This window comes from Ambystoma mexicanum, chromosome 10 (genome assembly GCF_040938575.1).
Source record: "Ambystoma mexicanum isolate Mex_15411 chromosome 10, UKY_AmexF1_1, whole genome shotgun sequence".
Lineage (NCBI taxonomy): Eukaryota > Metazoa > Chordata > Amphibia > Caudata > Ambystomatidae > Ambystoma > Ambystoma mexicanum.
In genome coordinates this window covers 57,440,418-57,465,470 of record NC_090932.1, presented here as the reverse complement: position 1 = coordinate 57,465,470, position 25,053 = coordinate 57,440,418, and the positions used below count along the sequence as shown (strand labels likewise).

Below are 25,053 nucleotides of genomic sequence, written 5' to 3'. Positions count from 1 at the left end.
GGGAAAGAGGGAACATCAGGGAAGAAGTGTAGGCGGTGGGAGTTAAAGAGGGAACATCATGAAAGAAGTGTAGGAGGTGTGGGTGAAAGAGGGAACATCATGAACGAAGTGTAGGAGGTGTGGGTGAAGAGGGAACATCATGAACGAAGTGTAGGATGTGTGGGTGAAAGAGGGAACATGAACAAAGTGTAGGATGTGTGGGTGAAAGAGGGAACATCATGAAAGAAGTGTAGGGGGTGTGGGTGAAAGAGGGAACTTCATGACAGAAGTGCAGGAGGTATCTGTGAAAGAGGGAACATCATGAAAGAAGTGTAGCACGTGTGGGTGAAATAGGGAACATCATGAACGAAGTGTAGGAAGTGTGGGTGAAGAGGGAACATCATGAACGAAGTGTAGGATGTGTGGGTGGAAGAGGGAAAATCCTGAAAGAAGTGTGAGATGTGCGGGTGAAAGAGGGAACTTCATGAAAGAAGTGTAGGAGGTATCTGTGAAAGAGGGAACATCATGAAAGAAGTGTAGGCAGTGGGGGTGAAAGAGGGAACACCATGAAAGAAGTGTAGGTGTGGGTGAAGGAGGGAACATCATGAACGAAGTGTAGGATGTGTGGGTGAAAGAGGGAACATCATGAACGAAGTGTAGGATGTGTGTGTGAAAGAGGGAACATCATGAAAGAAGTGTGAGATGTGCGGGTGAAAGAGGGAACTTCATGAAAGAAGTGTAGGAGGTATCTGTGAAAGAGGGAACATCATGAAAGAAGTGTAGGCAGTGGGGGTGAAAGAGGGAACACCATGAAAGAAGTGTAGGTGTGGGTGAAGGAGGGAACATCATGAACGAAGTGTAGGAGGTGTGGGTGAAGAGGGAACATCATGAACAAAGTATAGGATGTGTGGGTGAAAGAGGGAACATCATGAACGAAGTGTAGGATGTGTGGGTGAAAGAGGGAACATCATAGAATAAGTGTAGGGGGTGTGGGTGAAAGAGGGAACTTCATGAAACAAGTGTAGGAGGTGTGGTTGAAAGAGGGAACATCATGAAAAAAGTGCAGGAGGTATCTGTGAAAGAGGGAGCATCATGAAAAAAGTGTAGGAGGTGTGGGTCAAAGAGGGAACTTCATGAAAGAAGTGTAGGAGGTGTGGGTGAAAGAGGGAAAATCATGAACGAAGTGTAGGAGGTGTGGGTGAAGAGGGAACATCATGAACGAAGTGTAGGATGTGTGGGTGAAAGAGGGAACATCATGAACGAAGTGTAGGATGTGTGGGTGAAAGAGGGAACATCATGAACGAAGTGTAGGATGTGTGGGTGAAAGAGGTAACATCATGAAAGAAGTCTAGGAGGTGTGGGTGGAAGAGGGAACATCATGAAGGAAGTCTAGGAGGTGTGGGTGGAAGAGGGAACATCATGAAGGAAGTGTAGGAGGTGTGGATGAAAGAGGGAACATCATGAAAGAAGTCTAGGAAGTGTGGGGGAAAGAGGGAACATCATGAAAGAAGTGTGAGATGTGTGGGTGAAAGAGGGAACTTCATGTAAGAAGTGTAGGAGGTGTGGGTGAAGGAGGGAGTACTCTAAATGTAGTGCAGGAAGTGTAGGTGAAAAGAGGACCATGAAGTTAGTGTAAGAGGTTTAGGTGAAAAAGGGAGACAACTGAAAGAAATGTAGGAGGTATAGGTATGATATGATATGATATGATATGGCACTTATAACGTGCCTATACACAAGGTTTTCAAGGCGCGACGAGGCAAGGGAGGGGGAACAGGGGAAGACAGGCAACAATCTTACTAGGCCCAGTGTCATTCAGATTGCGCAAGTGCATGGGAGGGGGAAAGGGAAAAGTGCAAGGGGGAGGGGAGAGGGGAAGTGCAGCACATAGGATAGTAGAATAACAAGATAGTAACGGCCAGAAGGCACCAAGTGCAGGGTAAGTGCAGATAAGTGCTGGTAGGGGACTGTAGGGCTACAGAAAACAGTCCCCAGGTGCAAGGGTTGCCAGGGAGGCAGTGCAGGTGTGCAGCTGGTGGGGCCTGGGCACGAGAACAGAAGGGTGGCCAGGTAACCAGTGCAGTATCAGCCAGGAATTCAGCAGGAGAGAGGGGGAGAGAAAGCAGAAGCAAAGAGGAAGGTTTTGAGGTGCTTCCGGAACCCGAGATGGTCCTCCTCAAGTTTAAGGGAGGCAAGAAGGCTGTTCCAGAGGGAGGCCCCTGCCGACGACAGAGATCTACCACCAACTCGTTACTTGGAGAAGCGACTGACCCTGAGGAGGGAGTTGGAGGCGGATGAGCGAAGGGCTCGAGAAGGAAGATATTTAGGAAGACAGAGTTGAAGATATTTTGGCCCCAGGCCCCAGAAGGACTTGTGGACAATGCAGAGGGTTTTGAACTTAATCCTCACAGCCACTGGGAGCCAGTGCAGAGATTTCAGTCCTGGAGAGATATGATCTGTGGGCTTGAGGCCAAGGACAAGTCTCGCAGTCCTGTTTGGATAAGTTGCAGAGGGCTGAGAGTAGAGGCAGGCAGTTTTAGATAGAGGCTGTTACAGTAGTCCAGCCTAGAGAGAACCAGGGCTCTGGAGACAGTGAGCTTCTGGGGGAAGGAGAGGAAAGGAAGGATACCTCTGAGGAGGTGCAGCTGGTAGTGTGACTTCTTAGAGACATCAGAGACGTATGGAGAGAAGGAGAGTTTGGAGTCGAAGATGACCCGAAGGTTTTTAGCCTTGCAGGTGGGAGCAGGAAGAGGGCCAAGAGAGGCTGGCCAGAGAGCTGCAGGGAAAGAGGGAGTGGGTGTGCCAATGAGTAGAATCTCAGTCTTACTGGCATTAAGGCAGAGGTAATTTGCGGCACACCACTCCTGGATAGCATACAGACATTCAGAGATGAGAGAGGGAGAGGAGGAGGGCCGAGGGCATCCTGAAAATGAGCTGGGTATCATCCGCATAACACTGAAAATTGGGGCAGAGAGCGGCGATGTCGTGAGCCAGGAGTGCCAGGTATTGGTTGAACAGCCAGGGAGAGAGGTTAGATCCCTGGGGGACACCACAGGTAGAGAAAAAGATCTCAGAGAGGAAGGACCCAAGTTGGACCTGGGAGGGTCGGTCGGAGGTGAAGGAGGGAGCACCAAGAAAATAGTGTAGGAGGTATAGATAAAGAAGGGAGTACCCTGAAAGTATTGTATGAGGTATAGGTGAAGGAGGGACCCCCTGAAAGTAGTGCATGAAGTCTAGGTGAAGAGAGAACCCTCAAGGTACCATAGGAGGTTTAGGTGAAAAGGGGAGCTGCCTGCAAGTAGTCTAAGAGGTGTGGTCGAAGGAGGGAGAACCATGAAATTAGTGAAGGAGGTGTAAGTGAAGGAGGGGCACCCTGAAAGTAGCTTTGACTTCACTGTGTTCCTTGAGGATGCCACCGCCAGTGGCAGCCAGCCATGATTCAATGATGAAAATGCATAACTTGAGATTTTATGAGTGTGGTCGAGGCATTAGGGAGCATTAGAGCCTTGAGGAAACCCAATAATGATCATATGGTGAATTTATGAAATAAAGCGCGGGGAGAAGATGCAGTTGAGAAGTGCCTTGAAACAGAGATATGCAGAGGTTGTAGAAGGCGCTCAGTGAGGGCTGATGTGAAGGCATTGTGGAGCCAGCCTCGAAGGCATGGTTGCCAGTGTCCGGCCAGAACCGGGCAGTGGAACACATGGCATGTGGGGCTCATAGACGACACCACCCCTAAATCTTCAATGCCCCTGCCAGGTTATAGGCTTCTTTCAGGCATCTTAACACCCCTCAAGCTCTTGGTGCTTTTCAGGGTTCCAAGTGCCCTTTAACACCCCAAGACCATGGAACCTCCTCCCTGTTAGCATCAGACTCGCTCTCACGTTCCTACAATTCCGAAAAGACCGAACTCAAGAACTTCAAGGAATCTCTCTGCCTCAACACCTAGGCCATCACATCGCCCCCCCCTCGTGCCACCTCACTCAGTAGGCGCCGCCCGCCCCTCTCCTCCCCACCACCCTGTACCCTTCCACTGTACCCCTCTGCATCCTACCCCAGATGTATATCTGTTCTTTTGTTAACTCTGTAAAGTGCTCCATTGTGAAACTCCCAGGTAGGTTTAAGGGCTACTAGGAGTTCGCAGACTCTTGGAAGGCCTCAACCCCTTCCCCCAAAAGAAACGTAGGCCCAGTCAGACAGCACGTTCAAACTGTGGTTTATTACAGCCAAAAACCAACAGGGATAAGTGCAAGGATGGAAGAATATCCCAGGACATCTCAACGTCTCCTGGCTCGCAGGCCAGTTTTGTAGGCGCATTGCATCATAGTGGCATTGCAGCCTTGGCCCTTCTCCAGCAAACCTATCGCACCTCGGGATTGGGTGCTGAGTGATGGTCCACCTCTAATGGACCCTATACATGTTAGTTTACTGGCTCTCATATGTCAGGTGGCTGGCCTGGCCCATCCCCATAAAATACTTCTAAAATGTTACAGTGTGAGGGTCTTCCCATTGGTTCTTGTCCATTGCTACCCACCCCTAGGATGCTGAACTGTGATTCGCCAGAGCTGACGTCGCCAGGCCTGGGATTTGAAATGGTTCTCAGCTCTTGGTGTACCTTCTCAAGGTAATACCGTCAATTATGTGTCTGCAATGTAGCTTGTGTGTACGGTACAATGTCCTTTCATCGCCAGGCATTTCTTTTAAACATGTAGAAAATAAAGAAAAAGGTCATACATTCTTTTTTAGGGGGATGGGAAAGGGAGTTAAGGGGTTGGGCATAGTTAAAAATAGGTGCGGTAGGGGGGTTTGGAACTTTTCCGTTATTTTATACACGTTTAAAATGCAGGCATAGAAATGCCTGGTGATGAAAGGACTTAGAACTGTGTGCACCACCACAGTCAATGAGAGTGCCCGTCCATATCATGCAACACTGGTCTCTCACGGTAACAACTTTGTTGCAAGCCTCTGTCTGCCGGCGTGAGATCACTCTTCGTTCCCAGCTTCTAGTTTCGGTTCATCATCAGAGTCGGCCGGGTCACGCATTTAGAGACTGTGATTTGGAGCTTCTGCAGCTCTGAATTATGATGAATTATGAGGATGTATTCACATTTACTGTGGCTGGTGTTACTGTCGTCGAGGGAATGGAATGTCACTGGTATCTGGTGGCCTTGGCAGCGGGTCCCGTCCCACACGTTTGCCCCTCTGGTTGGCTTGAATTATCCTCAGCTCAGCCCTTGCTTAAAGTCTGTGGCCTACTGTAATTTTCCCAAGTCATAACATATTAATGACAGTATGTATATGTAACCGTGTTCTAACTTATAGTACTGTTATGCATGTGTTCTTTGTGTAATCAGGTGTGTGGTTGTGCCCCAACGTGCGGACAGCACGTGTGCTTCCTGTCTAACGCTTTTGTGTTGTAGTGTCTCTAACGACGTCAGTGGCTTTGCTTCTTGGTGCTTTTAGTCAATACTGTCAATTGCGGTCTCTTTAGTTGCAGCCTGAGGGTCTTCATCCACCCTGGGCAAGGTTTGTACCTCACCTGGTCTACAGGGCTGAGTGAGTGGGTACCTCTCGACATACTTATCAATGATTGGAGCACTGGGAATGGGTCCAAAATAGTATGTGTGATCACGGTATCTTCGGTTCTTCCTTCGTGCCATGTACCTTAGGGGAAGGGGAATAGGGGGCGAATTTGGCCATCCCTCTTCAGTTGCTTCTCGAAGTTAGGTATGCGCTCAATCAACAAATACCACAATAATAATATTAAATAAAAGGGAAAGGCACTTCTCACACGAGGCACTTTTTGACATTGCCTGATATCAAGAAAAGTGGATGGGTCTTTGATTGGGCGGTGGGAGTGCTGCACTGCAAACGGTGTTCTGGTGAGCCTCTTTCAATACCCTTAGTATTGGACACATGCATTGGACCTCATAATAAAGACACTGGGCCTTATTCCAAGTCCGGCGGTAACTGTGCCGGAAAAAACGGGAGGTTGCCGCCGGACTTGAAATGAATTACCGGGGCAATACAGCCCCAGTGATCCGGTAATTCCGGAGCCGGCATTCTGTAATTCCGCATTCCCGTGATGGGACTCCACGGGAATGGGGAAGTGGAAACACTGCACCATGCTGTAATGGTGCCGGTGTTTCCGCCTCCGTCTTCAGGCGGACCTGGCGGGCGTAACGCCACCCGCCTGCAGAATTCGTAGTCTGCCGGTCCGGAAACAACGGTGGTGGCGTGTTTACCACCACCGTTGTTTCCGAACCGGCAAACTCTGAATGAGGCCCACTGTCATCATGTTCAAAAGAAAAGAAGCAGCTCTATTTCTGTTGGAGGGACACACATGGGGATGCAGTGAACTGTTTGCAACTAAATGAAGTGCGTCTCGAGTGGGAAGCCGCAGACCTTGGATCAGCACTTTAGCCCTGTTTATGCAGGAGAGCAGTGGGGCTGGGACAGTTTAGCAAACGCTTCCGGGTCCGAGACAGTGTTCAGCCTTCCGGAGGCTTTACCTTAGACCAGTGGTCTTCAAACTTTTTTGGCCAGGGCCCCCCTGAGCAAAATTTGGGCAAGTCGGGACCCCCCAGAAATGCCAAATGGACAGTATATATTGCGCGCCGTCACCTGCTCCCATCAAAGTCGCTGGGCTCCCTCATCCCACTCCTACCCAGTCGCTGGTCTCTCCCCACCCCATCACACACCCAGGGCTCTCCCCACTCTGCTCCCATCACTATCCCATTGTTCCCGCCCATTGTGCTCCCACCATAGTCCCTCGGTTCCCCCATCCCGTTCCCAACACAGTCTGAGGGCCAGTGGCGGCTGGTGAATCTTTTTTAAGTGGAGGGGCATTAAGGGGAGGTTCGGGGGGGTTTCCCCCTGTGAATTGTTTTTTAAATAATAGGTTAAAATGTTGCATTGTAGAGCATACTTTTAACAAAAAATGGGTAAATAGCCAAACAGTTTGCAATTGTTGCTGGGAGTCCAGGGGGCAGGCATTGATATTTTATTTCTATCGCGCTCGTACACAAGTGTTTCAGAGCGTGACAAGGCAAGGGAGGGGAACAGAGGAGAATAAAACAGCGATCTTACTAGGCCCAGTGACATTGAGAACGCGCAAGTGTGAGGGGAAAAGTGCATGGAAGGGGGGAGAAGTGGAAAGTGCGAAGCAGAGGAGAAACAGATAAATAACAATAAATAAATAATAAAGGCAACAAACAGTGGTAGTGCAGCCAGCAATTTGCAAGTGCTACGTTTAAGGCAGCAGACAGGGTAGGTCTGATAAGTGCAGGAAGAAAGATGGTTCTCCTCAAGTTTTAGAGTGGCAGGGCGCTGTTCCAGAGGGAGGCCCCAGCCGAAGACGGAGATCTACCCCCAGCTCGTTTCTTTGATAAACGACTGACCCTGAGGGAGTTGGAGGTAGAGGAGTGAAGAGCTCGAGAGGGGAGGTATTTGCGGAGGAATAGCTGAAGGTATTTTGGACCCAGGCCCCAGAAAGCCTTGTGGACAAGGCAGAGGGTTTTGAATGATAGATGTCCGGTAAAAAGATACCATCCCTGTCCCCTGGGCCCCACTGGTCCTAACACAATGAACATGATTATGTGTATATGCAAGGCGCTGCACATTCATACAGCAATCACTCTATCATTCACATGAGCATCCATCACCATACACTCACTCATAACGCATCCATACACATGTTTAAATAAAAACAATGAACATAAACGTACCTTCTGCATTGGCCTGTGTGTGGGTGCTGAAACGGCCTGCTCCAGCTGCTCTGTCCGTATGTGCGAGGAGGCGCAGGAGCTCCCCCTCGGACATACAGACATACAGTGCCCCAGCCAGCATTTCCAATGAGCTATGCAATGCTGGCGAAGCAAAACGCCCCAGCACTTGCATGGCTCAGTGAGCATGTGCGGCTGGGAAACTAAACTGAACTGTCAAAGGGAAACAGTGTTTCCCTTTGACAGTTCAGCCAGCCCAGGAGCACTCCATTAGCTGGATAAAGCAGCTGAGGGAGTGCTCACTGTTTCACTGGGCTGGCTCCTTAGCTCCTCCATAATGGGTGAGGGACCACTGGGTGGGCGCCTCTTGCCATTATGGATGAGCCGCCAGGCTCGGACAGGCCTATAGGGCAATGCCTGTACCAAAAATGTAAAATGCTAGTTTGGGCCAATCAAAATGGGCCACCATTTTGGCCAATGTGGACCATTTTGATGAGTTACTTAACTATGCAGTTAGTAATGTTGACCATTGTTGCTGAATATATCACAATTTACTTACATTTTAACACAAAGCACCCCTTTGGGTACTATTGAAACAGTGGGCTTCATAACTACTCTGGCGGTAGCTGTGCCGATAAAACCGGCACGGCTGCCACTGGAGTTGCATCCGGGTCTGGCACCCGCGAATAGGCAATTACTAGGTCATGCCGAGTTAGGCGGACATGATAATTGCCCTTTCGAAGGTGCCGGTAGATCCCCATTCCCATTTGAGCCCCATATGGCTCAAATGGGAATGGGGAGCTCGGATGCACCGGCACCGTTAATAACGGTGCTGGTGCATCCGACGAGCTGAGGTCAGACCTGGCGGGGGCTGTCAAGCACCCACGAGCACAACTCTTACTATGGCGGAACGGTAGCAACGGTGCCGGTAGCTTACCAGCACTGTTGTTACTGGTCCGCCATAGTAGTAATGAGGCCCAGTCTGTGACTAAAGGAATGAATATCCATTTACAACTGTGGGCCACTTTTTCATTGTTGCCTGAGACAGTTTCATGCTTCAGCCCGCCCATGTGGGCCACCCCTGCCCATTTCTTCCAATCTAAAAAAAAAAAAAAAAAAATCTTTTTTCATGCTGAGCTCTCAGGGCCCCCCTGGGATGCACCCGCGGACCCCTAGGGGGTCGCGACCCACAGTTTGAATACCGCTGCCTTAGACGGTAGCAAGCAGTTCCATGGTACTGGACGGAGAGCGGAGAGAGCCTGGCCTCCCATCACGTTCTAGTTCATCGCAGGTGAATATGTAGAAGGAGTCATTGCGGGTCCATTTGAGTGGATTTGATTTGGTAAGAAACACAGTTCTCGGTTGTTGGGATGGGACTTATCGCAAAGGCAGGGATGCCATCTTGTGGACCCGAATACATTTTCATTTCTTCTTGCTTCCGTCTCGGTTCTACGTTGAAATACGAGGCCGAAAACACTGATTTAAAAAAAACTAATTTTCAAAATGGGATTTCCTTTTTTTCAATGTTTTATTTTAAATGCGGGGGGAAACCCCCTGCGCCGCCCCAAGCCCGCATTCCCCAACCTTAAGGTATTCCCTTACTCAACCCCCCATCTATTTTTTGTTTAAAAAAAAGTGCAAAAAGTCGGAAAATTCCATTAGAAAACTCTGCGTTTTCGGCCTAGTTGTTTTTTGATTTGTTGTTCTGAAGTAATACCCCCTTTACAGTGTGGGAGGGGTGCCTGATCTGAAAAAAAGAGGTGTCCTGGGGTGCAATTTGGCAGCCCTAGGAGGCTCACTGGCCAAAGCTAAGCTTCTCTGTGGGCCTAGCAAAGTTCCTCAGTAGAGAAGCCCTTTTCTTAAAGGTGGCAGCTCTGTCGGTCTCTCTTCTGTGGCGAATTCTCCTAAAGCCTCTAGCATAGCACTGACTGAATAGAAGCATGACTTTAAGCCGCCTGCTCTGGAATAGGTTGCACATTGCGCCATGACCTGCCTTGCTCACATTTCTTGCATGTAGTGAGATAGGAGTGTTCTGGACAGGCTGATGCTTCGAATGGTGAGGGGTTGTGGTTGGATGGGTCCTAGTTCCAAGAAGCAGTGAGCTAATGAGCCCCAAGTGCTAAGCGGCAGTCAACTGGGAGTGCCCATTGTGCCAACTGTAGGTCATGGCCTTTGCATCTGGTGGCATGAAGTGCTCCGTCGTCATCCCTACCGTGGGTCCATGAGGTTCTCGGCCGTCGCCGGGCCTACTGTGGGTCCAAGAGGTTCTCCATCATCCTCGTCCCTACCGTGGGTCCATGAGGTTCTCTGTCGCCGTCGTCCCTACCGTGGGTCCAAGAGGTTCTCTGTCGTCGTTGTCCCTACCGTGAGTCCAAGAGGTTCTCTGTCGTTGTCGTCCCTACCGTGGGTCCAAGAGGTTCTCTGTCGTCGTCATCCATACTGTGAGTCCAAGAGGTTCTCCGTCATCATCGTCACTACTGTACGTCCATTAGGTTCTCCGTCGTCGTCGTTCCTACCATGGGTCCATGAGGTTCTCCGTCATCGTCGTCCCTCCCATGGGTCCATGAGGTTCTCCATCGTCGTCGTCCCTACCGTGGTTCCATGAGGTTCTCCGTCGTCGTTGTTCCTACCATGGGTCCATGAGGTTCTCCGTCGTCGTCCCTACCGTGGGTCCACAAGGTTCTCCGTCGTCCCTTCCCGTGGGTCCACGAGGTTCTCATTCATCGTCGTCCCTACCGTGGGTCCATGAGGTTCTCCGTCGTCATAGTCCCTACTGTGGGTCAAAAGGTTCTCTGTCTTCATCGTCCCTACCAGGGGTCCATGAGGTTATCCGTCGTCGTCCCTACCGTGGGTCCATGAGGTTATCCGTCGTCGTCCCTACTGTGGGTCCATGAGGTTCTCCATTGTTGTCGTCCCTACCGTGTGTCCATGAGGTTCTCCGTCATCGTCGTCCCTACCGTGAGTCCATGAGGTTCTCCATCATCGTTGTCCCTACCGTGGGTCCATGAGGTTCTCCGTCGTCGTCCCTACCATGGGTCTCATTTACCTCTCTACCTGTAAATTACTGGTGTCCAAGCACTAAACAGGGGAACCCCAAATTGGGAGTATCTGCCTTTTTTGTGGAGCATTAAAGAGCTAGAGCGCCCCTTGTCTAACACCTAGGATTTGTTGAAAATATTGTAGAGCCAAAGTCCTCTCCTATCCTTTAAAAGTAAGAAAACCCCTTATCGGAGCACAACTACAAAGCCAGGCCTATGCTTTATGATATGATATGATAGTTCATTTATATCTCGCCCATACTTGGATGGTGTGTGGGCGGCAGGTGGGAGGGGCAGCTGAATTCTTCTACATATTCCCAGCCGCTAACATGTTTCTTTTCTTCACAGGTTCCCCCCGGGGCTTATTCATCTGCTGATAAGGAATTTCAGCGTGCCCACGGCCTGCTTCTCGAATCCGCCAACTTCAGCCCAACTCATCCCTCGTAAGTTTTTGAAAAGCAATATAGTGACTCCCCGCCACCAGCGCTGTGTCATTGGAGAACAAAACAGTGACTCCCCGCCTCCAGCGCTGTGTCATTGGAGAGCAAAACAGCGACTCCCCGCCTCCAGCGCTGTGTCATTGGAGAGCAAAACAGTGACTCCCCTCTTTGTTGCGTTCCTTAATTATCAGATTCATTAGCAAACGTAGTATTTAAAGGGCTATAATAGGCAGTGATCGAAGTGAGTGGGAACCGTCAGGAGCAGAGTTCCACTACTTTATCTTTTACTGTTAACAGCTCCACTACTTTTTTGCAACCATTTTCCCTATTCTGGATATCAGTTACAGCTAAACTGAAATCTGGTTCATCTGAATTGGCTGTCAGCCAGCATGACTGCAACCCTTGAACAAGGTGTTGCACGTTGCTCCTTTCCTTCCTACTCTGCCCCCGCCGGAGTCACAGTTCCAATACTTTTTTGGTACACTTCTATTCCTGATAATAGGCAATAAAGCAATATATGAACAGCAAGAGGGCAAGATTGAGGGCGCTAAAATGGTGGCATGGGGTGCAACAGAGAGATGGTGCTTTGTGTAAGAGAAGGCGTGGCGTGGCGTGGTGATGGGTGAGACCTCAGGGTGGTCGAGTCGCTTCCTGCAGGTTGTCGTCTAGTGGCATTCTTTAACCCCGTGTGGCCTGAGCATAGCGATAGATAGCTTGGGGAGGTGTGACTGGATAGGAATGATAAAGGATGAAGCAGTGTGGGGAGGATACAACCCTCAGCATAGGGAGGGCATCCTTGGTGCACACATTCCACATACCCCACCACTAGCACACACCAACCTCAGCATAGGGAGGGCATCCTTGGTGCAGGAGCCACATCAAAGCACACATTCCACATACTCCATTACTAGCACACACCAACCTCAGCATAGGGAGAGCATCCTTGGTGCACACATTCCACATACCCCACCACTAGCACACACCAATCTCAGCATAGGGAGGGCATCCTTGGTGCACACATTCCACATACCCCACCACTAGCACACACCAACCTCAGCATAGGGAGAGCATCCTTGGTGCACACATTCCACATACCCCACCACTAGCACACACCAATCTCAGCATAGGGAGGGCATCCTTGGTGCACACATTCCACATACCCCACCACTAGCACACACCAACCTCAGCATAGGGAGAGCATCCTTGGTGCACACATTCCACATACCCCACCACTAGCACACACCAATCTCAGCATAGGGAGGGCATCCTTGGTGCACACATTCCACATACCCCACCACTAGCACACACCAACCTCAGCATAGGGAGAGCATCCTTGGTGCAGGAGCCACATCAAAGCACCCATTCCACATACTCCATTACTAGCACACACCAACCTCAGCATAGGGAGGGCATCCTTGGTGCAGGAGCCACATCAAAGCACCCATTCCACATACTCCATTACTAGCACACACCAACCTCAGCATAGGGAGGGCATCCTTGGTGCAGGAGCCACATAAAAGCACCCATTCCACATACTCCATTACTAGCACACACCAACCTCAGCATAGGCAGGGCATCCTTGGTGCAGGAGCCACATCAAAGCACACATTCCACATACTCCACCACTAGCACACACCAACCTCAGCATAGGGAGAGCATCCTGGGTGCAAGAGTCACATCAAAGCACACATTACACATACTCCACCACTAGCACACACCACCCTCAGCATAGGGAGAGCATCCTTGGTGCACACATTCCATATACTCCACCACTAGCACACACCAACCTCAGCATAGGGAGAGCATCCTTGGTGCAAGACCCACATCAAAGCACACATTCCATATACTCCACCACTTGCACACACAACCCTCAGCATAGGGAGAGCATCCTTGGTGCAAGAGCCACTTCGAAATACACATTCCACATACTCCACCACTAGCACACACAACCCTCAGCGTAGGGAGAGCATCCTTGGTGCAAGAGCCACATCAAAGCACACATTCCACATACTCCACCACTAGCACACACCAACCTCAGCATAGGGAGAGCATGCTTGGTGCAAGAGTCACATCAAAGCACACATTACACATACTCCACCACTAGCACACACCACCGTCAGCATAGGGAGAGCATCCTTGGTGCAAGAACCACATCAAAGCACACAGTCCACATACTCCACCACTAGGACACACCAACCTCAGCATAGGGAGAGCATCATGGGTGCAGGAGTCACATCAAAGCACACATTACACATACTCCACCACTAGCACACACCACCCTCATCTTAAGGAGAGCATCCTGGGTGCAGGAGTCACATCAAAGCACACATTCCACATACTCCAGCACTAGCACACACCACCCTCAGCGTAGGGAGAGCATCATGGGTGCAAAAGTCACATCAAAGCACACATTCCACACACTCCACCACTAGCACACACCAACCTCAGTGTAGGGAGAGCATCATGGGTGCAAAAGTCACATCAAAGCACACATTCCACACACTCCACTACTAGCACACACCACCCTCAGCATAGGGAGAGCATCCTTGGTGCACACATTCCATATACTCCACCACTAGCACACACCACCCTCGGCATAGGAAGAGCATCCTTGGTGCAAGAGCCACATCAAAGCACACATTCCACATACTCCACCACTAGCACACACCACCCTCAGCATAGGGAGAGCATCCTTGGTGCACACATTCCATATACTCAATTACTAGCACACACCAACCTCAGTGAAGGGAGAGCATCATGGGTGCAAAAGTCACATCAAAGCACACATTCCCCACACTCCACTACTAGCACACACCACCCTCAGCATAGGGAGAGCATCCTTGGTGCACACATTCCATATACTCCACCACTAGCACACACAACCCTCAGCATAGGGAGGGCATCCTTGGTGCAGGAGCCACATCAAAGCACCCATTCCACATACTCCATTACTAGCACACACCAACCTCAGCATAGGGAGGGCATCCTTGGTGCAGGAGCCACATCAAAGCACCCATTCCACATACTCCATTACTAGCACACACCAACCTCAGCATAGGCAGGGCATCCTTGGTGCAGGAGCCACATCAAAGCACACATTCCACATACTCCACCACTAGCACACACCAACCTCAGCATAGGGAGAGCATCCTGGGTGCAAGAGTCACATCAAAGCACACATTACACATACTCCACCACTAGCACACACCACCCTCAGCATAGGGAGAGCATCCTTGGTGCACACATTCCATATACTCCACCACTAGCACACACCAACCTCAGCATAGGGAGAGCATCCTTGGTGCAAGACCCACATCAAAGCACACATTCCATATACTCCACCACTTGCACACACAACCCTCAGCATAGGGAGAGCATCCTTGGTGCAAGATCCACTTCGAAATACACATTCCACATACTCCACCACTAGCACACACAACCCTCAGCGTAGGGAGAGCATCCTTGGTGCAAGAGCCACATCAAAGCACACATTCCACATACTCCACCACTAGCACACACCAACCTCAGCATAGGGAGAGCATGCTTGGTGCAAGAGTCACATCAAAGCACACATTACACATACTCCACCACTAGCACACACCACCGTCAGCATAGGGAGAGCATCCTTGGTGCAAGAACCACATCAAAGCACACAGTCCACATACTCCACCACTAGGACACACCAACCTCAGCATAGGGAGAGCATCATGGGTGCAGGAGTCACATCAAAGCACACATTACACATACTCCACCACTAGCACACACCACCCTCAGCTTAGGGAGAGCATCCTGGGTGCAGGAGTCACATCAAAGCACACATTCCACATACTCCAGCACTAGCACACACCACCCTCAGCGTAGGGAGAGCATCATGGGTGCAAAAGTCACATCAAAGCACACATTCCACACACTCCACCACTAGCACACACCAACCTCAGTGTAGGGAGAGCATCATGGGTGCAAAAGTCACATCAAAGCACACATTCCACACACTCCACTACTAGCACACACCACCCTCAGCATAGGGAGAGCATCCTTGGTGCACACATTCCATATACTCCACCACTAGCACACACCACCCTCGGCATAGGAAGAGCATCCTTGGTGCAAGAGCCACATCAAAGCACACATTCCACATACTCCACCACTAGCACACACCACCCTCAGCATAGGGAGAGCATCCTTGGTGCACACATTCCATATACTCAATTACTAGCACACACCAACCTCAGTGAAGGGAGAGCATCATGGGTGCAAAAGTCACATCAAAGCACACATTCCCCACACTCCACTACTAGCACACACCACCCTCAGCATAGGGAGAGCATCCTTGGTGCACACATTCCATATACTCCACCACTAGCACACACAACCCTCAGCGTAGGGAGAGCATCCTTGGTGCAAGAGCCACATCAAAGCACACATTCCACATACTCCACCACTAGCACACACAACCCTCAGCGTAGGGAGAGCATCCTTGGTGCAAGAGCCACATCAAAGCACACATTCCACATACTCCACAACTAGCACACACAACCCTCAGCGTAGGGAGAGCATCATGGGTGCAAAAGCCACATCAAAGCACCCATTCCACACACTCCACCACTAGCACACACCACCCTCAGCATAGGGAGAGCATCCTTGGTGCACACATTCCATATACTCCATCACTAGCACAAACCACCCTCAGCATAGGGAGAGCATCCTTGGTGCACACATTCCACATACTCCACCACTTGCACAAACCACCCTCAGCATAGGGAGAGCATCCTTGGTGCACACATTCCATATACTCCACCACTAGCACAAACCACCCTCAGCGTAGGGAGAGCATCCTTGGTGCAAGAGCCACATCGAAATACACATTCCACATACTCCACCACTAGCACACACAACCCTCAGCGTAGGGAGAGCATCTTTGGTGCAAGAGCCACATCAAAGCACACATTACACATACTCCACCACTAGCACACACCAACCTCAGCGTAGGGAGAGCATCATGGGTGCAAAAGTCACATCAAAGCACACATCCCACACACTCCACCACTAGCACACACCACCCTCAGCATAGGGAGAGCATCCTTGGTGCACACATTCCATATACTCCACCACTAGCACACACCACCCTCAGCATAGGAAGAGCATCCTTGGTGCAAGAGCCACATCAAAGCACACATTCCACATACTCCACCACTAGCACACACCACCCTCAGCATAGGGAGAGCATCCTTGGTGCACACATTCCATATACTCCACCACTAGCACACACCACCCTCAGCATAGGGAGAGCATCCTTGGTGCAAGAACCACATCAAGGCACACATTCCACATACTCCACCACTAGCACACATCACCCTCAGCATAGGGAGATCATCCTTGGTGCAAGAACCACATCAAAGCACACATTCCACATACTGCACCACTAGCACACACCAACCTCAGCATAGGGAGAGCATCCTGGGTGCGGGAGTCACATCAAAGCACACATTACACATACTCCACCACTAGCACACACCAACCTCAGCATAGGGAGAGCATCCTGGGTGTAGGAGTCACATCAAAGCATACATTACACATTCTCCATTACTAGCACACATCAACCTCATCACAGGGGGAGCATCCTTGGTGCAAGAGTCACATCAAAGCACACATTCCACACACTCCACCACTAGCAAACACCACCCTCAGCATAGGAAGAGCATCCTTGGTGCAAGAGCCACATCAAAGCACACATTCCATATACTCCACCACTAGCACACACAACCCTCAGCGTAGGGAGAGCATCCTTGGTGCAAGAGCCACATCAAAGCACACATTCCACATACTCCACCACTAGCACACACCAACCTCAGCGTAGGGAGAGCATCATGGGTGCAAAAGTCACATCAAAGCACACATTCCACACACTCCACCACTAGCACACACCACCCTCAGCATAGGGTGAGCATCCTTGGTGCACACATTCCATATACTTCACCACTAGCACACACAACCCTCAGCGTAGGGAGAGCATCCTTGGTGCAAGAGCCACATCAAAGCACACATTCCACATACTCCACCACTAGCACACACCAACCTCAGCATAGGGAGAGCATCATGGGTGCAAAAGTCACATCAAAGCACACATTCCACACACTCCACCACTAGCACACACCACCCTCAGCATAGGGAGAGCATCCTTGGTGCACACATTCCATATACTCCACCATTAGCACACACCACCCTCAGCATAGGAAGAGCATCCTTGGTGCAAGAGCCACATCAAAGCACACATTCCACATACTCCACCACTAGCACACACAACCCTCAGCGTGGGGAGAGCATCCTTGGTGCAAGAGCCACATCAAAGCACACATTCCACATACTCCACCACTAGCACACACAACCCTCAGCGTAGGGAGAGCATCATGGGTGCAAAAGCCACATCAAAGCACTCATTCCACACACTCCACCACTAGCACACACCACCCTCAGCATAGGGAGAGCATCCTTGGTGCACACATTCCATATACTCCACCACTAGCACACACCACCCTCGGCATAGGGAGAGCATCCTTGGTGCACACATTCCACATACTCCACCACTTGCACACACAACGCTCAGCGTAGGGAGAGCATCCTTGGTGCAAGAGCCACATCGAAATACACATTCCACATACTCCACCACTAGCACACACAACCCTCAGCGTAGGGAGAGCATCATGGGTGCAAAAGTCACATCAAAGCACACATTCCACACACTCCACCACTATCACACACCACCCTCAGCATAGGGAGAGCATCCTTGGTGCACATATTCCATATACTCCACCACTAGCACACACCACCCTCAGCATAGGGAGAGCATCCTTGGTGCAAGAACCACATCAAAGCACACATTCCACATACTGCACCACTAGCACACACCAACCTCAGCATAGGGAGAGCATCCTGGGTGCAGGGGTCACATCAAAGCACACATTACACATACTCCACCACTATCACACACCACCCTCAGCATAGGGAGAGCATCCTTGGTGCACACATTCCATATACTCCACCACTAGCACAAACCACCCTCAGTGTAGGGAGAGCATCATGGGTGCAAAAGTCACATCAAAGCACACATTCCACACACTCCACTACTAGCACACACCACCCTCAGCATAGGGAGAGCATCCTTGGTGCACACATTCCATATACTCCACCACTAGCACACACAACCCTCAGCGTAGGGAGAGCATCCTTGGTGCAAGAGCCACATCAAAGCACACATTCCACACACTCCACCACTAGCACACACCACCCTCAGCATAGGAAGAGCATCCTTGGTGCAAGAGCCACATCAAAGCACACATTCCATATACTCCACCACTAGCACACACAACCCTCAGCGTAGGGAGAGCATCCTTGGTGCAAGAGCCACATCAAAGCACACATTCCACATACTCCACCACTAGCACACACCAACCTCAGCGTAGGGAGAGCATCATGGGTGCAAAAGTCACATCAAAGCACACATTCCACACACTCCACTACTAGCACACACCACCCTCAGCATAGGGAGAGCATCCTTGGTGCACACATTCCATATACTCCACCACTAGCACACACAACCCTCAGCGTAGGGAGAGCATCCTTGGTGCAAGAGCCACATCAAAGCACACATTCCACATACTCCACCACTAGCACACACCAACCTCAGCGTAGGGAGAGCATCATGGGTGCAAAAGTCACATCAAAGCACACATTCCACACACTCCACCACTAGCACACACCAACCTCAGCATAGGGAGAGCATCCTTGGTGCACACATTCCATATACTGCACCACTAGCACACACCACCCTCAGCATAGGAAGAGCATCCTTGGTGCAAGAGCCACATCAAAGCACACATTCCACACACTCCACCACTTGCACACACAACCCTCAGCGTAGGGAGAGCATCCTTGGTGCAAGAGCCACATCAAAGCACATATTCCACATACTCCACCACTAGCACACACAACCCTCAGCGTAGGGAGAGCATCATGGGTGCAAAAGCCACATCAAAGCACACATTCCACACACTCCACCACTAGCACACACCACCCTCAGCATAGGGAGAGCATCCTTGGTGCACACATTCCATATACTCCACCACTAGCACAAACCACCCTCAGCATAGGGAGAGCATCCTTGGTGCACACATTCCAGATACTCCACCACTTGCACACACAACCCTCAGCGTAGGGAGAGCATCCTTGGTGCAAGAGCCACATCGAAATACACATTCCACATACTCCACCACTAGCACACACAACCCTCAGCGTAGGGAGAGCATCCTTGGTGCAAGAGCCACATCAAAGCACACATTACACATACTCCACCACTAGCAGACACCAACCGCAGCGTAGGGAGAGCATCATGGGTGCAAAAGTCACATCAAAGCACACATTCCACACACTCCACCACTAGCACACACCACCCTCAGCATAGGGAGAGCATCCTTGGTGCACACATTCCATATGCTCCACCACTAGCACACACCACCCTCAGCATAGGAAGAGCATCCTTAGTGCAAGAGCCACATCAAAGCACACATTTCACATACTCCACCACTAGCACACACCACCCTCAGCATAGGGAGAGCATCCTTGGTGCACACATTCCATATACTCCACCACTAGCACACACCACCCTCAGCATAGGGAGAGCATCCTTGGTGCAAGAACCACATCAAAGCACACATTCCACATACTCCACCACTAGCACACATCACCCTCAGCATAGGGAGATCATCCTTGGTGCAAGAACCACATCAAAGCACACATTCCACATACTGCACCACTAGCACACACCAACCTCAGCATAGGGAGAGCATCCTGGGTGCAGGAGTCACATCAAAGCACACATTACACATACTCCACCACTAGCACACACCAACCTCAGCATAGGGAGAGCATCCTGGGTGTAGGAGTCACATCAAAGCATACATTACACATACTCCATTACTAGCACACATCAACCTCATCACAGGGGGAGCATCCTTGGTGCAAGAGTCACATCAAAGCACACATTCCACACACTCCACCACTAGCACACACCACCCTCAGCATAGGAAGAGCATCCTTGGTGCAAGAGCCACATCAAAGCACACATTCCATATACTCCACCACTAGCACACACAACCCTCAGCGTAGGGAGAGCATCCTTGGTGCAAGAGCCACATCAAAGCACACATTCCACATACTCCACCACTAGCACACACCAACCTCAGCGTAGGGAGAGCATCATGGGTGCAAAAGTCACATCAAAGCACACATTCCACACACTCCACCACTAGCACACACCACCCTCAGCATAGGGAGAGCATCCTTGGTGCACACATTCCATATACTTCACCACTAGCACACACAACCCTCAGCGTAGGGAGAGCATCCTTGGTGCAAGAGCCACATCAAAGCACACATTCCACATACTCCACCACTAGCACACACCAACCTCAGCATAGGGAGAGCATCATGGGTGCAAAAGTCACATCAAAGCACACATTCCACACACTCCACCACTAGCACACACCACCCTCAGCATAGGGAGAGCATCCTTGGTGCACACATTCCATATACTCCACCACTATCACACACCAACCTCAGCATAGGGAGAGCATCCTGGGTGCAGGAGTCACATCAAAGCATACATTACACATACTCCATTACTAGCACACATCAACCTCATCACAGGGGGAGCATCCTTGGTGCAAGAGTCACATCAAAGCACACATTCCACATACTCCACCACTAGCACACACCAAGCTCAGCATAGGGAGAGCATCCTGGGTGCAGGAGTCACATCAAAGCACACATTACACATACTCCACCACTAGCACACACCAAGCTCAGCATAGGGAGAGCATCCTGGGTGCAGGAGTCACATCAAAGCACACATTACACATACTCCACCACTAGCACACACCAACCTCAGCATAGGGAGAGCATCCTGGGTGCATGAGTCACATCAAAGAACACATTACACATACTCCACCACTAGCACACACCAACCTCAGCATAGGGAGAGCATCCTGGGTGTAGGAGTCACATCAAAACACACATTACACATACTCCACCACTAGCACACACCAACCTGAGCATAGCGAGAGCATCCTGGGTGCAGGAGTCACATCAAAGCACACATTACACATACTCCATTACTAGCACACATCACCCTCGGCATAGGGAGAGCATCCTTTCTGCAAGAGCCACATCAAAGCACACATTCCACATACTCCACCACTAGCACACACCAACCTCAGCATAGGGAGAGCATCCTGGATGCAGGAGTCACATCAAAGCACACATTCCACATACTCCACCACTAGCACACACCACCCTCAGCGTAGGGAGAGCATCCTTGGTGCAAGAGCCACATCAAAGCACACATTCCACATACTCCCTCACTAGCACACACCACCCTCAGCGTAGGGAGAGCATCCTTGCTGCAAGAGCCACATCAAAGCACACATTCCACATACTCCACCACTAGCACACACCACCCTCAGCATAGGGAGAGCATCCTGGGTGCAGGAGCCACATCAAAGAGCACATTCCACATACTCCACCACTAGCACACACCAACCTCAGCATAGGAAGAGCATCCTTGGTGTAAGAACCACATCAAAGCACACATTCCACATACTCAATTACTAGCACACACCACCCTCAGCATAGGAAGAGCATCCTTGGTGCAGGAACCACATCAAAGCACACAGTCCACATACTCCACCACTAGGACACACCAACCTCAGCATAGGGAGAGCATCCTGGGTGCAGGAGTCACATCAAAGCACACATTACACATACTCCACCACTAGCACACACCACCCTCAGCATAGGGAGAGCATCCTTGGTGCAAGAACCACATCAAAGCACACAGTCCACATACTCCACCACTAGGACACACCAACCTCAGCATAGGGAGAGCATCATGGGTGCAGGAGTCACATCAAAGCACACATTACACATACTCCACCACTAGCACACACCACCCTCAGCTTAGGGAGAGCATCCCGGGTGCAGGAGTCAAATCAAAGCACACATTCCACATACTCCAGCACTAGCACACACCACCCTCAGCATAGGGAGAGCATCATGGGTGCAAAAGTCACATCAAAGCACACATTCCACACACTCCACCACTAGCACACACCAACCTCAGTGTAGGGAGAGCATCATGGGTGCAAAAGTCACATCAAAGCACACATTCCACACACTCCACTACTAGCACACACCACCCTCAGCATAGGGAGAGCATCCTTGGTGCACACCTTCCATATACTCCACCACTAGCACACACCACCCTCAGCATAGGAAGAGCATCCTTGATGCAAGAGCCACATCAAAGCACACATTCCACATACTCCACCACTAGCACACACCAACCTCAGTGTAGGGAGAGCATCATGGGTGCAAAAGTCACATCAAAGCACACATTCCACACACTCCACTACTAGCACACACCACCCTCAGCATAGGGAGAGCATCCTTGGTGCACACATTCCATATACTCCACCACTAGCACACACAACCCTCAGCGTAGGGAGAGCATCCTTGGTGCAAGAGCCACATCAAAGCACACATTCCACATACTCCACCACTAGCACACACCAACCTCAGCGTAGGGAGAGCATCATGGGTGCAAAAGTCACATCAAAGCACACATTCCACACACTCCACCACTAGCACACACCAACCTCAGCATAGGGAGAGCATCCTTGGTGCACACATTCCATATACTGCACCACTAGCACACACCACCCTCAGCATAGGAAGAGCATCCTTGGTGCAAGAGCCACATCAAAGCACACATTCCACACACTCCACCACTTGCACACACAACCCTCAGCGTAGGGAGAGCATCCTTGGTGCAAGAGCCACATCAAAGCACATATTCCACATACTCCACCACTAGCACACACAACCCTCAGCGTAGGGAGAGCATCATGGGTGCAAAAGCCACATCAAAGCACACATTCCACACACTCCACCACTAGCACACACCACCCTCAGCATAGGGAGAGCATCCTTGGTGCACACATTCCATATACTCCACCACTAGCACAAACCACCCTCAGCATAGGGAGAGCATCCTTGGTGCACACATTCCAGATACTCCACCACTTGCACACACAACCCTCAGCGTAGGGAGAGCATCCTTGGTGCAAGAGCCACATCGAAATACACATTCCACATACTCCACCACTAGCACACACAACCCTCAGCGTAGGGAGAGCATCCTTGGTGCAAGAGCCACATCAAAGCACACATTACACATACTCCACCACTAGCAGACACCAACCGCAGCGTAGGGAGAGCATCATGGGTGCAAAAGTCACATCAAAGCACACATTCCACACACTCCACCACTAGCACACACCACCCTCAGCATAGGGAGAGCATCCTTGGTGCACACATTCCATATGCTCCACCACTAGCACACACCACCCTCAGCATAGGAAGAGCATCCTTAGTGCAAGAGCCACATCAAAGCACACATTTCACATACTCCACCACTAGCACACACCACCCTCAGCATAGGGAGAGCATCCTTGGTGCACACATTCCATATACTCCACCACTAGCACACACCACCCTCAGCATAGGGAGAGCATCCTTGGTGCAAGAACCACATCAAAGCACACATTCCACATACTCCACCACTAGCACACATCACCCTCAGCATAGGGAGATCATCCTTGGTGCAAGAACCACATCAAAGCACACATTCCACATACTGCACCACTAGCACACACCAACCTCAGCATAGGGAGAGCATCCTGGGTGCAGGAGTCACATCAAAGCACACATTACACATACTCCACCACTAGCACACACCAACCTCAGCATAGGGAGAGCATCCTGGGTGTAGGAGTCACATCAAAGCATACATTACACATACTCCATTACTAGCACACATCAACCTCATCACAGGGGGAGCATCCTTGGTGCAAGAGTCACATCAAAGCACACATTCCACACACTCCACCACTAGCACACACCACCCTCAGCATAGGAAGAGCATCCTTGGTGCAAGAGCCACATCAAAGCACACATTCCATATACTCCACCACTAGCACACACAACCCTCAGCGTAGGGAGAGCATCCTTGGTGCAAGAGCCACATCAAAGCACACATTCCACATACTCCACCACTAGCACACACCAACCTCAGCGTAGGGAGAGCATCATGGGTGCAAAAGTCACATCAAAGCACACATTCCACACACTCCACCACTAGCACACACCACCCTCAGCATAGGGAGAGCATCCTTGGTGCACACATTCCATATACTTCACCACTAGCACACACAACCCTCAGCGTAGGGAGAGCATCCTTGGTGCAAGAGCCACATCAAAGCACACATTCCACATACTCCACCACTAGCACACACCAACCTCAGCATAGGGAGAGCATCATGGGTGCAAAAGTCACATCAAAGCACACATTCCACACACTCCACCACTAGCACACACCACCCTCAGCATAGGGAGAGCATCCTTGGTGCACACATTCCATATACTCCACCACTAGCACACACCACCCTCAGCATAGGAAGAGCATCCTTGGTGCAAGAGCCACATCAAAGCACACATTCCACATACTCCACCACTAGCACACACAACCCTCAGCGTGGGGAGAGCATCCTTGGTGCAAGAGCCACATCAAAGCACACATTCCACATACTCCACCACTAGCACACACAACCCTCAGCGTAGGGAGAGCATCATGGGTGCAAAAGTCACATCAAAGCACACATTCCACACACTCCACCACTAGCACACACCACCCTCAGCATAGGGAGAGCATCCTTGGTGCACACATTCCATATACTTCACCACTAGCACACACAACCCTCAGCG

The 25,053-nt window shown here is 50.6% G+C and overlaps 1 protein-coding gene across 1 annotated transcript in view; it reads left to right on the top strand.

The window, feature by feature from the left end:
- Positions 1 to 25,053, top strand: part of SLC51A (solute carrier family 51 member A) — a 202,726-nt gene that overhangs the window by 12,002 nt on the left and 165,671 nt on the right. Inside the window, exon 2 of the mRNA XM_069620326.1 lies at positions 11,087 to 11,181. Coding sequence (XP_069476427.1) covers positions 11,087 to 11,181 — 95 coding nt within the window. The remainder of the gene's footprint in view (positions 1 to 11,086; positions 11,182 to 25,053) is intronic.